The 16,716-nt window shown below is 39.8% G+C and overlaps 1 protein-coding gene across 1 annotated transcript in view; it reads left to right on the plus strand.

Moving 5' to 3' along the window:
* LOC137645776 (uncharacterized) overlaps positions 1–16,125 on the plus strand; it is a 22,905-nt gene extending 6,780 nt beyond the window's left edge. Inside the window, exon 2 of the mRNA XM_068378687.1 lies at positions 11,917–16,125. Within this exon, the coding sequence (XP_068234788.1) occupies positions 11,976–14,417 (2,442 nt within the window). The 5' untranslated portion in view covers positions 11,917–11,975 and the 3' untranslated portion in view covers positions 14,418–16,125. The remainder of the gene's footprint in view (positions 1–11,916) is intronic.
* The last annotated feature ends 591 nt before the right edge of the window (positions 16,126–16,716 follow it).

The raw sequence follows: 16,716 nt of genomic DNA on the forward strand, positions 1-16,716 counted from the left end.
TATATATATATATATATATATATATACATATACATGTATATATATATATATATATATATATATATATATATATATATATATACATATATATATATATGATAATTTCTAGGTAAATTGTTGTTTTTCCTAACATACTTACCACGTCCCAAACGATAGGAGGTGACCTTCACGTGTCCCTACCGACCAGAGCTTCACTCTCCACAGGCCTCCACCCCCCGATCCCCCAGACCCCCTTGCACCTGCGAGACCTAACGACCCTTTGTTCCCCTAGAATGACACAAGGTTATGCTAGGTCTAGCCTTCCATGTCAACCCTAGCCATTAGTCTCTGGTCTCAGAAAAGTGGCATATGAAACAAAAAGGCTCTATAGGGGGGAAGGATGGGGGCCAGTTACTCTATTGGGACGTGGTAAGTATGTTAGGAAAAATACAATTTGCCTAGAAATTGTCATTTGTTCCAACACGAATACTTCCCACATCCCAAACGATAGGAGCCTCAGAATTAGGCGAAGGGCAAATAGACCATGATAAAGGGCTAGGGATTGCAGGTGCCGGGGGTGGGGTGAGAGGCCTTTGTGAGTATAGAAAACAAAAAAAGATGATTAATGGTGGCATGAAAAGGTAACACTCACCAAGGGTCATCTTCTTCTTGCTGTGTTGATCTCTGGGGGCTTGGAGAATAGGGTCCGAGACTCTTTATCCCCGTCACTCCCACCGCGTGTAGCAGCCCTTAGATCCTCTGCTGGGTAGCTATGATGGGACCGAGCTTGAAGCCCTCCTGTGACTTAAGGGAACAGTCCTTGAAGTAGTGGGCCATAAACATCGACTGCCTCGACCATACGCCCGCTCTTAGCACCTGGCCGACCGTCATGTTCCTCTCAAAGGCCAGCGAGGTGCTGATGCCCTGTCATGGGGCTTAACAGACCTGGGGAAGGCTTGGCCCTCCGTCAGGTGCGCCCTCCGGATCGACTCCCGGAGCCAGAAGGAGATCGTATTCTTCGATACTGCCTTCTTCATTCTACCTGTTGACACAAACAACCTGTTGATATCAGGGCGGATGGGGGCTGTCCTGGCGAGATATTTCCTCATAGCCCTCACAGGGCATAAAAGGAGGTCTTCCGGGTCATTCGACCTGCTGATGGCCAGAATCGAGAGCTCATCGAAGAGGGTGTCTTTGCCGCAAAGTTGGGGATGAACCTGAAACACAACTCCTTCCAACTGTGGGAGTGGGAGACATCAGCTGACAGTCCGTGGAGCTCACCTAATATATTGGCCGAGGCCAGGGCGAGGAGAAGCACCGTCTTTAGGGTTAGTTCCCTATCCGTTTTCTGCCTCAGGGGTTCGAAAGGGGGCTTCTTCAGGGAGTCTAGTACTTTAATAATGTCCTAAGAGGGGACCGAGAGAGTCCTGGGGCTGCAGGGCTGCTCGAACCCTTTTACCAACATTGAGAGGCGTATGGAGGAGCTTAGGTTCTAGCCTTTGAGGAGGAAGACCTGGCCCAGGGCCGCATGGAATCCCTTTACTGCCGGAACTGACAAGCCTCAGTCCATACGAAGGTGTACCAGGAACTCCGCATTGACCGGGATTGAGGCTTTGAGGGGTTGGATGCCTTCCTTGTTGCACCATTTGCCGAAGATTGTCCATCTCGCCTAGTAGATGGCCCTTGAGGATTGTCTCAGATTCAAGGTCATCTGGCAGGCTGCCCTCTTGGAATACCCTTCCTTCCTTAGTAAACGTTAGATAACCTCCATACGTGAAAGGATAGATTTTGGGGCTGCCTTAGCAGGTCTTGTGTTCGAGGCAGGGGCCACGGGAGCTCTGTTGTTAAATCTCTCAGGTCTGCGAACCATTATTTTTCCGGCCACCACATACCTATTAGCTTCAACTTTGCCTGCTTTGCCTCCCGTAAATGGGTCAAGGTCTGCCGAAGGAGGGCGAAAGGGGGAAAGGCGTATGCGTCGAGTCCGTCCCACGGATGTAGGAACGTGTCTTCCAGAACTGCTGTTGGGTACGGCACTGGGGAGCAAAAGACTGGCAGCTTTACGTTCAGGCGGATGGCGAAGAGGTCCAAGCAAGGCGAACCCCACTTTTCTATCACCGCCCTTACTACCTCCGGGTGAAGGGACCATTCCCCCGGAAGGATCTATCCCTTCCTGCTCAGGCCATCCGCCACCATGTTCCGTTTGTCCGAAATGTATCTGGCTGTTAGGGAGATGGCATTGTCCTCTGCCCAGGATAAGATGTCCACTGTCAGGTTGTGGATGCGACGGGATCGCAGACTGCCCTGTTTCTTCATGTAAGCAATTACGGTGGTATTGTCGCTCATCAGAGCCACCCTTCTTCCCACTAACGAGTCCCCCAGGGCATAGAGGGCTTTCTTGACCACCCGTAGTTCGAGCTCGTTTATGTGGAGAGACTTCTCTTCTGGGGACCAGAGGCCCTCGGCCATCCTATCCAGATAATGGGCTCCCCATCCCTCCCTGGATGCGTCCATAAACAGGAGTAGTTCCGGAGGGGGTTCCAGCAGTGAAACCCCTGCTCGCTTGTTCCTTGGGTCCAGCCACCACCGGAGGGCCACCTTGGTTGACTGGGATGGGTGTTTTCTTGCCGAAGGGAGCTGTCTTGCCATTGCCTGCTTGAACCCTTTTACCAACATCAAGAAGCATTTAGAGGAGCTTAGGTTCAAGCCCTTGAGCAGGAAGACCTGGCCCAGTGCCGCATGGAACTGACAAGCCCCAGTCCATACTAAGGTGTACCAGGAACTCCACAATGACCGGGATTGAGGCTTTAATGGGTTGGATGCCTTCCTTGTTGCACCGTTTGCCAAATATTGTCCATCTCGCCTAGTAGATGGCCCTTAAGGATTGTCTCAAATTTAAGGTCATCTGGCAGGCTGCCCTATTGGAAACCCCTCCTTCCTTAGTAAATGCTTGCTGACCTCCAGAAGTTCCTTTGTGGAATTCTGGAAGTGGGGCTGACTTAACAGGTCTTGTGTTAGAGGCAGGGGCCACGGGGGCTCCGCTGCCAAGTCTCTGAGGTCTGTGAACCATTATTTCTCCGGCCAGCACATACCTATTAGCTTCAACTTTGCCTGCTTTGCCTTCCGTAGATGGGTCAGGGCACTGCCGTCCCAATATAGAAAGCCTGGGTCTCAGAATTATGATATCACGGACGGTGTCTTTACCGAGTTCTCCATTGCTAACATACTTACCCTCATTTTTTTTTCTGTTCCTTCTACAGTATCGACTACCTACGTTCTTCTAACACCAGGTATATTGATTTTCTAAATATAATAAATCTTGCTACAAACCTGTTGTAGTAGTTATTTCTGTTTTTATCCATTTATGTTACTACATAAATTCATCAAGTATTGACCTGGACTAGGACAGAGCATTATTTTTTCACCTTATTATCAGGCTGAAATAATAACAATAATAATAATGATAATATATTTTCACCTCATTGTCATGATACTATAATGATGATAATATTGCCATACCTTTTGCACCTCGTTATCATACTATAATAATAAAAGGCACACTCTTGAAAGCCTAAGATTTTATTAAAGTAGTAATCTGCGACATATATGAAACATATTACACACATCAAGACAGCATTTTAAGGGAATTACAAACAATTCATAGCATTTCAAAATGACATATTGAAGTAGGGACAAACTTTCCTGCAAAATTACCTTAGTTGTCAAGTGTTGAAAGTTTTCTCCTTTTACTTTTTTCATGACTTATTGTGTTATTGTAACACTTTGTAAAATTATTAATTAAGATATTGGCCAGAGGCCAGATACACATCCTAAGTAGTGTATTTACTGATCTACCACATGAGCAACATTCATTCATATTAAAAGACTTTACCTGAAAATTTAAAGGTAGCTTTACAAGAACCTCTCTTTGATTATTGCATCGCAGAAAATTGTTCTTGAAATTACCAATGAGAGATTGAAATACTTCGTTGAAAGACAAACTGAGTGTAAAATCTGTTGGTCATTTCAAGCCACCTCTGTCAAGGATTTTGAAATACTTACAATTGTCAGGAATATCAACTTCAATTGCTTTATCAAGAGAGACCCTACTTAAACATAGCTGACATTTCAGCTTCGTTTTAGTGCTGTGAGCAACAACCTGCAATGTATATCATAACATTTTCATCTTCGTGTGACAAGCCTTCTTCACCCACATATTCTTCATCTTCCTTGAATTTCTCCAAACAGTCAACAGAATCAGACTTAAGAGACAGGTTCACATGGAGAGGAATTTAATTCAAAGATGGTTGATGGACCAGACTTCGACGAAGCCATGGAAAGAACATTGAAAATCGTTAGTTTCTTTTCAGACTCCATCACTTGAGCAACAGCTACATTATGATTTGTACCACTCATCTTCCTATGCTGTCCAAATCTACTTTCTAGCTTATCTGTTTGGAATTTCCCCAGTAATACATAATGAAAGTTGTGGTGCTTCAACAGATAATCACATAATTTTATCAATGTTGATGTAGTGTGCCAGAGAGCAAAATATGTTTCTCTTGACAATTCACCATTTCTTCCATGGTGAGGCATATCCAACTCTTCCCAAGCACCAAGCCAGTTATCAAATTTACTGAGAAACATCAAGTTTGGATCTGTAGATGAATCTTGCCTAATAGGGTCACGTTCTTTCTGATGTAAGTGGACGCCTTTGTTTGGAGTTTTCACATTTACAATATGCCACCAGGATATTATTTGTTCCAAGAAATTAATAGTACCTGACACATCAAAAGTATTCATTGTTTTCAATGCAGCTACATTCTTTTCATCAAACAGTCTCACAACAAACTGTACATTCTGTCTTTCCAAATTAGTAGGGAAAAGAACTTTCTCCGACAAACCTGGCGCTAGTTTAACATATTGATCACGTTCTTTTGTGTAGAGTTCTTTCAGTGGCAGAAGATTTGCATTTTCCGGAATTTGTAAGTTGGAAGGTGAAGGTATTACACAAATTTGAATGGGATTTTTCTGATTTAACCAATTATTTCGTATGCTTTTCAGTAAATGAACTGAATCAAAAAGGAAGAAAAGTGGCACAGTCGAATCATATGGATTTGGAATGGAAGAGGCAAGATTTCCATCATACAATTTCTCGAACATATTTCTATTAACCCTGTTGTTGTCAGAGATTAATGATACGACAATGAATCCTATATCATGGAGGAACGCCAAAACTTTGTGCGTCAACTCAAGAAGTGTTTGTGCTGCCAGATTACAGACTGGGTACAAAGCAGCAACATGTTTGTTTTTCGAGAGGATTGATGAAATCATAAAAGCCCGAACTGTTGTTGCAGGTTCACATGAGTTTCAGAAGCACCATAAACTTTATCTCCTTTAACAAAGACATTTGTTTACATGTATCTCATCAAGCAGCACATTTACAAATTTTTCTTCGCTTTTTAGTGTTGCAAATTTTTTTCTTAAAAAATGCTCGTGTGAATTTCTAGTACACACAGACTTTGCACTAGATACATTAAGCTTCCTTAGGTAATCAGGGTGAGGGAGAATAAGGACCTTGCTGTCACCTAGATGTATGTACAGTGATGGCCTTGACAAATAGACACTATATGCCCAAACCAAAAAAATCACAGCTGTATGTTACTTTTTCTTTACAAAACATGCATAACTGTTCAGCACAGAACCATAACACTCCCCCTTTTGAAAACTAGTCATTTTCCGATTCAATTTCCAATAAACCCTCAATAACTTTAATACACTGGGTCACTCTGTCAACATCACTAACAGCTGATTCAAGGTTAGAACTCAAGTGACTCATTAAATTTTCAAATTTTGACCACCAATCACATTTGTTTTCTGATCCTAAAAGCCATTTGAATTTGTTAAAATATAAAGCAGTGTTTTCGCACCATACTAAAACTTTCAAGTCTTTTATCACTTTAAAAGATACAATTAGCTTTGGTTTGTCCTCACAATTAACTTTAAGGAAAGATACACAGTCTTCACTTGAAACAAACAACCAATCCTTAGAAAGCCTATTAACAAAGTTTTTAACAAATTCCTCGAAACTATTTATAGTGTCCTTTTCCATCCATGTTTGAAACTTTAATTCATCTCGTTCAAGTACCTCGTCTTTACTTTTCTGCGGATTCATACGAGCTGGCCTCTTTCTTCACGTAAGTAACTACGATGGTATTGTCACTCATCAGAGCCACCCTTCTTCCCACTAACGAGTCCCCCAGGGCGTAGAGGGCTTTCTGGACCACCCGTAGTTCGAGCTCGTTTATGTGGAGAGACTTCTCTTCCGGGGACCAGAGGCCCTCAGCCATCCTATCTGGACGATGGGCTCCCCATCCCTCCCTGGATGAGTCCGTAAATAGGAGTAGTTCCGGAGGGGTCTAGCGGTGAAACCCCTGCTCGCTTGTTCCTTGGGTCCAGCCACCACCGGAAAGCCACCTTGGTTGACTGGGATGGGTGTTTTCTCGGCGAAGGGAGCTGTTTTGCCAGGGCCTGAATCTCTTTTAGATCACACTCCCCTGGGAACCAATTTCTACAGGGACACCAGGTGTCCTACCAGTCTCTGCCACCCCTTCAGCGATGCCGACTTCCCCCTGGTGAAGGGCTCCGCCATGCTCTCCAAACTGCTGATTCTCTCTCTCTTGTCGGGAAGGCCTTTACCTGCTTGGAGCAGACTTCCATTCACACAAGCACTGTCCTTGTTGGTGAGGGAAGGTTTCGACTTCTCCCAGTTGAATGCCACCCCCAGTTCCGTACAGAATGCCACTAATTCGTCCCTTTGTTCCGACAACCGCTCCCTGGATTCTGAGAGGAGCAACCAGTTGTCGAGGTATCTCAACAGTCTTATTCCTTTCTTGTGGGCCCACTCGGAGATCAGGGAAAAATATCTCATAAAGACTGGAGGAGCGGTCGACAGACCGAAGCCAAGAATACGGAACTGGAAGACTTCCTCCCCCCACTTGAACTTGAGGAACTTCCTGCTGGACAGGTGCACTGGGATTTGAAAATATGTGTCCTTGAGGTCCAGGGATAGCATAAAGTCCCCTTCCCTGATGGCTGCAAGGACCATTTTGGTTGTTTCCATCCTGAAAACGGTTGAGGTCAGAGAGGTTTATCGCTGGGTGCCATCCACCTGACGCCTTTTCCACCAGGAATAAATGACTGAAGAAACCCAACTGTTCTGGGGGCACCACCTGGATGGCATCATTGGCGAGGAGGTCCTGAACCTCCCCCTCCAAGACTTTCCACCGTGCTTCCTCTTTGGGATGAAGGGGGGAGACCCCGAGTCACGAGATCAAAGGGTGTGTAGGACCCTTGAACGGGATGCGGTAGCCGTCCCTCAACTCTTGGACCGTCCATTGGGTCGCCCTTTCCTTTGCCCAATTTCTCCACCTTAAATTGAGGCATCCCCCTACCTCTGTAGAGTGCAGGGGAGAGGGGCCTTGTCCCCTACTTTTTCTTGAAGAACCTGGGGCCACGTTCCCCCCGGTTTGCTGGGGCTCTGCCCTTACTTCCTTTGGTTGCTGATCTCTGTTCGCCTAAGGAGGGCTGCGACGGTGTGGCCCACAGTGATGAGGAAGGGTTTGCCACATGAGGTAACGCAGCACGCCCACTTGTCTAGGTTTTAGGCTTGTGGTGCTCCCGGGGGCAGTATGAAAGACGAGCTGAGTTCCCTGACTCTAAAGGGGGCCCCTCAGGAGCATGGTGTCATGCCATTCTCTTATCCAGGGCCTCTTCCACCATGCCCTTCTGAAAGAGGGCCTCCCTCAAAGCCCTAAGCACTCTGTCCGGGAGTCGCCTTGGCAACCTGTATAATACCTCGTCCCTCCTCCGAAGAACCCAGTTGGAGGCCACGGTGTATGCTTGCCCCCGCCAGGATAGCTACCGAGCTCGAGCCAGAGACCGCCAGGTCTTGGAATTGTTTCCTGATCTGGTTGTTCCTTACATCTATCTCTAGTGCGAACGACACCAAGGTCTGTGGACCAGAGGTCCAACCATGAAGCTGTGTCTCTTGCGGCCCGTGCGGCCACATCCATGGCCTGCGCTCCCTGAACCATGAAGCCCTCGGTCCCTCCCGAAAGCCTGTCCTCCGTGGAGCCGGGCCAGGGCAGCCAGGTTCCGTTCAGCCGGCTGCCATCTTTGGGACATCCCTTCTGGAGTGTAGAACCGCCTGTGTTTCACCTCCGGGAAGGGAATCAGTTTTGGGACGCTGTGGGGCCTGTTCTGTGCCTCTTTGTTCCGCGATGGCGTATGCGATCATCCTGAACCGCTGCTGAATGTCCGGCGACAGCGGTAGAACCAGGGAGGGTCGTGCTTCCCTCGGGGTTCCAAACCAGCATTCCAGTCCGGTGTCGTGAGGAAAGGGGGAGGGGGTGGAAAGGATTGAATCTGTGTGCGTGTGTGCGCATATTTATGTAAATATTTAACTGTCATTGTTTATTAGAGTACCTATATAAACAAGAGTAGCGCCATACGGGTTACCATATACTGCGTTGGTAGGCGCCATTTTGTTCCTGAATGACAGGCTACCAGCCAACCAGTCTCTCAGAGTCTCAGTGTGGCCGGAACCACGGATTATTATGTCCATACACTTTCTTTCTGTTTTACATACAATGAGTGACGTGATAGTACACAATGCCGTGCTGTTCTGCTTATGAGTGTACCAATTGACCCGAGAAAGCATCTAAAATTTCTAGGTTTCCAAGTAATCCTGCATGTCTCAATTTTATTAAGAATACTTTCCTTCAGATCCTTTAAGCTCTCTCTCTCTCTCTCTCTCTCTCTCTCTCTCTCTCTCTCTCTCTCTCTCTCTCTCTCTCTCATAGCTTACTATTCCTGTGTGTATTTCTTTCTATTACAGCCTACTTTCCTTTTTATTACAAAAACTTTCCCAGTGTTCCCTGAATTAAAACTTGTAGCAAATGTTTTTGTTAAACAGACTGGCATGTCTTTTTTTATAGTTTATTTATAAAAGACTGTTTTAATGTTGTTAATGTTCTTAAAATATCTTATTTTAATGGTTCATTACGTCTCATACAGTTTATGCATGTCCTTATTTCCTTACCTCACTAGGCTATTTGTCCCTGTCGGAGTCCTTGGGATTACATAATCCTGCTTTTCCAATTAGGGTTGTAGCTTACCTAATAATATCCCCTCATTTGACTGCCATTATTTTTCATACTATGTCAAAATCTACATCACATGTTCCTTAATATATCTTATCTTCATTACTATATCACATTATATCAGCACATCATATTTCATTACTATCCAGAAGTTCCAAAACTATTTCTTACTTTCACTACACATATTATATATCTGATGTAGCCTATCATGGCTTCACTGCGTGCTATATCATATCTTCTCGATTTTATCACATTTTAATTATATATCACATTTTCAATAACTTATGCCAATACTATTCACTACTGTTATCTTACTTTCAATACATACATCGCACCTCAAATATAACAATATTAATTATCTTCTATGTTATATATTTTCACTATTCATTTTATTGATTTTAAAATTTTAACCATTATAATACTATATGTATTATATACTGATATCGTCTTTAAGAAATATGAAATTGCACTGAAGATACAAAAAATTAGGGAAATGTAAAAATAATAGTAAAGATATAAAGATGAGTAGATAATATGAAAACCCATTAGGTTATCCTATTTTCACTATATATATATATATATATATATATATATATATATATATACATATATATATATATATATATATATATATATATATATATATATATATATATATATATATATATATATATATATATACAGTATATGCAAAAGAACCTCAGGGAAAATGAAAATATGAAATATAGGATTAAGTCCTGATTAGTTTCGCGATACTTCTTCAGAGGACTGATTTATTGAACGAGGTATCTTTACATTTTATCGGTATCTTAAACGTACGAACATACAAATAGAGACTTATAGAACAATGACGCTCCCATACCAGCTACCTGCGCTGTTATCAGGTGTTTCCTGTGCGGAGATCAAACCTCATTAGGCACTTGCCAGGAAGGGTCATTTCTAGTGACCGGTAAATTTTTATTTTGACTTTCAATATAATTTCTTTATATCAGTAATGGTAGCCCTTTCCATATAAATACATAAGCAAAATTATATGTATATATAAAACATATCTATATTTATCTATCTATTTGTCTATATATGGATATATATATATATATATATATATATATATATATATATATATATATATATATATATATATATATATACACACACACACATATATATATATATATATATATATATATGTGTGTATATGTATATATATATATATATATATATATATATATATATATATATATATATATACATACGCATATACATACGTATATACATACAGGCATTCATATACAGACACATGCATAGATATATATACATAGACATGTGCATACGTGTACACATACAGGTATACATTTACAGACACATGCATAGACTTACATATACATGTTTGTACACATGATTAACATGTATATATAGTTATGCACATATAACCTTATTACCATAAACATATAATTACGTATATATCAGTACTTATATCTAATATAACAATATATAGTGCCACAGCACTTATGTAGACTATATGAAATAATTGTACCCGTCAGTGAATGGTACCTTAGGTCTAAATATTAATTTCACAGTAGCGTTAATTATCTCCGGTACATTCAGTTCTGCATTAAGTGGTTAATTTTTTTTCTTCATATATATATAGCTTGCAAATCTCTTTACCTTTACATATAAAGGCGTCGAGTTTATACATTCCATGTTTGTTATCAAAGGTTTCTTTTATGAAAGTGGACTCTATGATGTTTCTTTCCAATAAGTTATTTGAATTAACCAATTTCTTTGCACATGACCAATTAATAGTGTGATTTATATCTCTAACGTGGGCAAAGAGTCCATCATTATCTTGAGCATATTGGACACTTATCTTATATTGTTCAATTCTCTTTTCTAGGGATTCACCCGTTAGACCAATATAGCATTTTTCACATGAATTGCATAGAATACGATATACACATCCCTTAGCAATGTCAGGAGAATTCTTTATTAAGGCTGTTGTTATTGTATTGCTACTCTTAAATGCTACATTTACGTTGAAATTTTTCAACAGTTGGGAAATATCTTTAAAAGAATTACTATAAGGCAGTACATGTGAATTTTCTGTATTGCAGTTCTTCCTGTTATCATTACCGAAAAAAAGTCCTTTTTGCTGTTCTTAGTGCATCATCTAACACAATTTAAGGGTACCTCAGTTTCTTACTAATTGCTCTAATCTCATTTATTTCATCATGAATATATTCAGGGCTGCAGACACGAAATGCTCTTAAAAACATAGAAGTAAATACAGATTACTTAACTCTGTTGTTTTGATTTGAGGTGTATGGACATATGCTGAGATATTCGTTGGCTGTCTATATACACTAATCTTAAGTCTATTGTTCACCTGGGTATACGACAGTAAAAAGAAGGTAGGGTACAATTATTCTCCAGCTCCATAGTGAAATTTATTGACGGCAACAAGCTATTCAATCTATGAAAGAAAAATTATCTAAATTTTCCTTTCCTGGAGACACATATCATGTCGTCAACATAGCGAAACCATTTTACATTACTTGGTATGATGTTATTTAATATTCTACTTTACAAAAATTTCATACATAGATTTTTTGAAAGTAGAATCTTAAATAACATCATATCTGATAATGTAAAATGGTTGTCATTTTGTTAAGTATATTATAAATGCTTTCTTACTTGTCCTTGCTAGCAGCGTATGCATAAAACTATTTCTAAGATCAAAGTGACATAAATGACCTTATTTCATTTTTTTCAGGTTTTGCTGCTAGAAGATAACACTGCTACTCTGGAAGACAGCGAATTGTGAGAAACAAAATGGGAACCACGAATTTCATCGTTGTGTATACTGTCACAATGATCTACGTCAATCGTATTTCTTCTATACATTTTAGCAGCAATTCTTCTTCAAGTGATAATTTGTCTGCATCTTTTACTAGCAATAATATTTCTCTAGAGGATTATTCTATTCCGTTTGAGAATTACACAATATTAACAGCTCCCCAGAAGGGAAATGTAACAGACAGTGAATGTAGCTCAAGGCCTGATTGGGAGACTTGTGTCCCTCATCTCGATAATAACCAAACCAATGAAAAGAATGTACTGCTGATCAATCTTTCCGAAATAGAAAAAGGTAAAAATGTTTCTGAAGAAAGTGACGTGAGACCAAGATCTTCTGACATCATGAAAACAGTTTTGAAAGAATCTTATAAAGTCCCCTTTTCCTCAAAAACTGAAGAAAGTCTCTCAGAAACATTGAATGGCCCCACTGTTAAAACCATAATTAATGATGAAATGGTTATTCCATCAAATATAGAAAAGTCTCGTTATGAGGATCCTGACTCTGACTTCCAGACTACAAATATTAGAATATCTTTACTAGAATCAGTAGAGACCTCTTCAGAAACATACAAATTCAATATCACTACGACTATAGCAGATGACGAAGTGACGACTCAATCAGATGAAGTAGCTGAATTTGAAAATATTGACTCTGATTTAGCTCATATGATTCTTTGTAATTCTCCTCCTAACAAATTTTCCCCTGAATACAAAGGTAATAAAGCCAAAGAATGTAAGAGTGGAGATAGAGTAATCACACACCCTTTCCCAGAAGTAATGGACATGTGTCAAACTGTTTATGGTTCTATTTACCCTGACGCTCAGCCTTTTGACATCGGACGGTATCAATTGTCTGAAGATTCATATCTTACCATGTTTTATAAGGAGGAATTTGTTCAGATCTGTTCACCACTCTTTGAACGGTTTGATGACTGTGAAAGAAGAGGTTTTTTAACAGTCTGTTGGAATTCAGGTGTGGCATTTGCTCGTTATAGTAGCTGCAAGATCCCATCTGAGAATGATTCTCATTTCTTCTCTTTACTGACAGTCTTCACACTTAAGAATGACACCCAGTGTTTTGAAAAGGTATGTGAAGGAATTATGAGAGTTGTTGATTCAGAAGTATCAGGAATTCGCTTCCGACTTATGAACTCAGGTACCTCCAGTAGCGAAAACAATTCCTGTGCTGATGTTTACAATGGTTTTGATTTTGTAGACAACAAGGAAAACCAAGATCTTTTTGTAACAACAAATGACCACTGGCCATGCTGTTATGCTCTTTATATGATAGTGTGGGTTGGTAACCCAGAAGAGAAAGGAATTAGCGGGAGTTGGGATTACCTTCCATATTCCTGTCGAGTGGGTGAAGTCGCCCTTATCATAATGGTGGTATTACTATCTCTCAGCAGTGTCCTTGGTAATTTGTTCATCATCGTTGCTATGTGTAGCAGTAAAAATAGAATGCTAACAACTTATATGATCCGAATATCGTTAGCCATTGCAGATCTTCTGAAGGGTCTATTCATAATCTCTCCTTCTCTTTATGATCACGCAGTTCCTTTTTTCACTCCAACCGAATTCACGAGAGTGTCACCTAATATGACGACGACAAGTGTGGCTAACCAAAGTGTTGACACCATTACTTTCGAAAATACATCCTTTATCACCGAGGGGTTCTTATGGTTCCAGGGCTATCTTTTGACTACTTGCACAATCGCGTCTCTTCTCTCACTTTTCACGCTCAGTGTGGAGAGATTTCTCATGACGAAACAAAATGCTGAAATACGTTTTTACTTCACGAAGGGAAGAGTTATTGCCCTTATAGTTTTATTTTGGGTTGCTGGCCTTGCTGATGCCATTTTGCTTTCATATGATGGAGAGCGAGGATTCAGTATCATGTATATGAAGTTTAAAAAAATTCCATTAGCCTACTCGACGACTTATCCAGATGATCTTTTTTACACCATAGTTCATGACGTCCAGTTTTATATGTTCTATATCATAGGACTATCAACACTGGTCTTCTCATTGCTTGCCTTTAGGAATTTCTACATTACTGACAAAAGAGTGAGAAGAGAGTGGTCAGAACTGAACATGAATGTTACTGGGCCTTACAACGAGGAGAATTATCATATCATCAAGACCATGTTAGTGATGACTCTCTTCTACTTGATTTCAGTGGTGCCTACAACTATTGATATTTTCCTCCACATGGCAAATTTCACCTTTCGATTTACTCACCTTTTTAGCTATCTATCTTGGTGGTGCTTTTTGGCATCATCTGCCTGGAATCCTTGGATATACAATATGAGGAGTAAGCCTTTTAGACTGGAGGTCTTACACCTTATCATAAAAATACTGCCGAGGAAATTGAAAGTGAGATTTGTTCATTTTCTTCAAGATCCGGAGAATGAATGAGAAATAATTCGTCTCAAGACTTTCTCAGGTCTTCAGTGCAAAAAAAGATTGATTAAAAATAAAGTGAATGAAAGAAAAGAAAAGAGGAGTGAATGAAAGAAGAAAACACGGAATACATTTTATGAATTAATCATCATTACAAAGAAATTTTACATTAACCTAACTTTTTCTAACTGAGGCCCATATACTCACTCGCAAGGTTGCCCTTTTAGCTCAGAAAATTTTCCTACTAACTGATTGGTTGCAAGTATTTTGTCCAAATAGCATCATTGTTTTCAAATAATTATCAAGTAGTGTGAATCGAAACATGTTTACTAGCCTAAATTTCTCCCACAGATGTACGTTTTGCCAATAGATAATGTTCTCAAATTAAGAGATTATAAAGTATTGTGATTGGTAAGTCTAAATTTGATAACAACACTATCCGAAGTCAACAACACAAGCTTTTTTTCTGATGCATCCTTCCTGATTTTGTAACTTTTCTCATATTTTAACACAAATTGGGATAAATTACACAAAGCATAAGAAAAACATGTTGTTATAAACTTTCTTTGAAAACCAGAATCTACTAAAAACAAAGTTTCATCTCCACCATATGTCTTCCAACAGGATGTTCATCTCTTCTTAACAGGTGTCCATACCATCTAAGCCTTCCCTCTTGTATTTTCTTTGTTAATTCAACTACTGTTGTCGATTCCCTTACACACTCATTTCTACTCCTACCCTCCCTCATTACTTAAGACATCCTTCTCAACTTTCTCATTTCTGCTATATCCATCTTCTTCTCCCCTGTCTTCCTCATACTTGCTGTTCTGTTCAATATAACATAGCTGGTCTTACAACCGTAATATGAAAATTTCCCTTCAATCTCAGGTGAACCATCTTTTCACAGAGAACCCCAAATGCAGACCTCCAGTTGTTCCATCCTACCTGAATCCGATGTCTTACCTCTTGGTCCATGCTTCCATGAGCCCCTACTGTGAACCCCAAGTACTTAAAATTCTGTAATCTCTTTATGTATTCCCTATCCATTCTTATGCTATGTCCACCATCCTCAGTGATACTGGCAAATATATCCGCTCTTTGACCAGCTTATTTACATTCCTCTCCTCTCAAGTGCTGCTCTCCACCTCTCCAACTCGTCCCTCCTCTCTGCATACAACACAATCTTATCTGCATATAATATGCACCATAGCACTGCTTCTATAACATCTTTGGTCATTACGTTCATCATAATATTGAAGTTGAATGGGCTAAGTGCTGATCCCTGATGTAATCCAACTCCTATCTCAAATCCATCTATCTCTCCAACAATGCTTCTTACTCCAGCATACTCATTCCTGTACATCTGAAAAATTCTGACATACTTTTCCAGTACCATCTTCTCCCTCAACCATCTCCATATTTCTTGTCTTGGTACTCTGTCTTAGGCCTTTTCAAGGTCTATGAATATCAGATTCAAATCTGTTTTTCTCTGAATTTCTCCATCAGCTGTCCTATGCAAAATATTCCATCTGTTGTGCCGCTTCCTTCCATAAATCATAACTGTTCTTTCCCTATATTCACTTCCTCTCTTACCCAGCCATTTATCATTCTTTACAGAATCTTCAACATATGAGGCATTAGTTTCTTGCCTCTATAATTGCTGCATTCCAGGACATCACCTTTACCTTTAAATATAGGTATTTATATTATTATATGATTGTCCCATGTCTGGGAACCAAACATATAATATATATATATATATATATATATATATATATATATATATATATATATATATATACATATATATATATATATATATATATATATATATATATATATATATATATATATATATTACGGCTGGAAAGCTAAGTAACCTCTTGAGTTCCAAACTCACCTGTTTGCTTTTACATTAAATCTGTTACACTTGGAAATATTAATACCTGAACTCCAAGACAATCATATAATTCACAGACAGCAATACATAAAACACTGAATATCCAAAGGTCTCTTAAGAATATTCAAACAAAACTGGGTAATTATTTGTAAGACTTATTTAAAACCACCCCTTACTTCGATTCTTTACAGGATACGAGCGAGTATGTAATAAAGACTGATGATTAAAATAATACACTCTTTACAAAAATAAATATATTCTATATTAATTACAACGCTTTGAAAAGAATTTACATAAAACAAATAAATCACTCGAAATACTATGAACAAAACTTAGATTAAGTAAAAAAGGTTACGATCTGAAAATTATATAATCACTTGTCTTGAAATATTAAATCTGAATGAACCTTAGACT

The sequence above is a fragment of the Palaemon carinicauda genome, chromosome 8 (genome assembly GCF_036898095.1).
Source record: "Palaemon carinicauda isolate YSFRI2023 chromosome 8, ASM3689809v2, whole genome shotgun sequence".
NCBI lineage: Eukaryota > Metazoa > Arthropoda > Malacostraca > Decapoda > Palaemonidae > Palaemon > Palaemon carinicauda.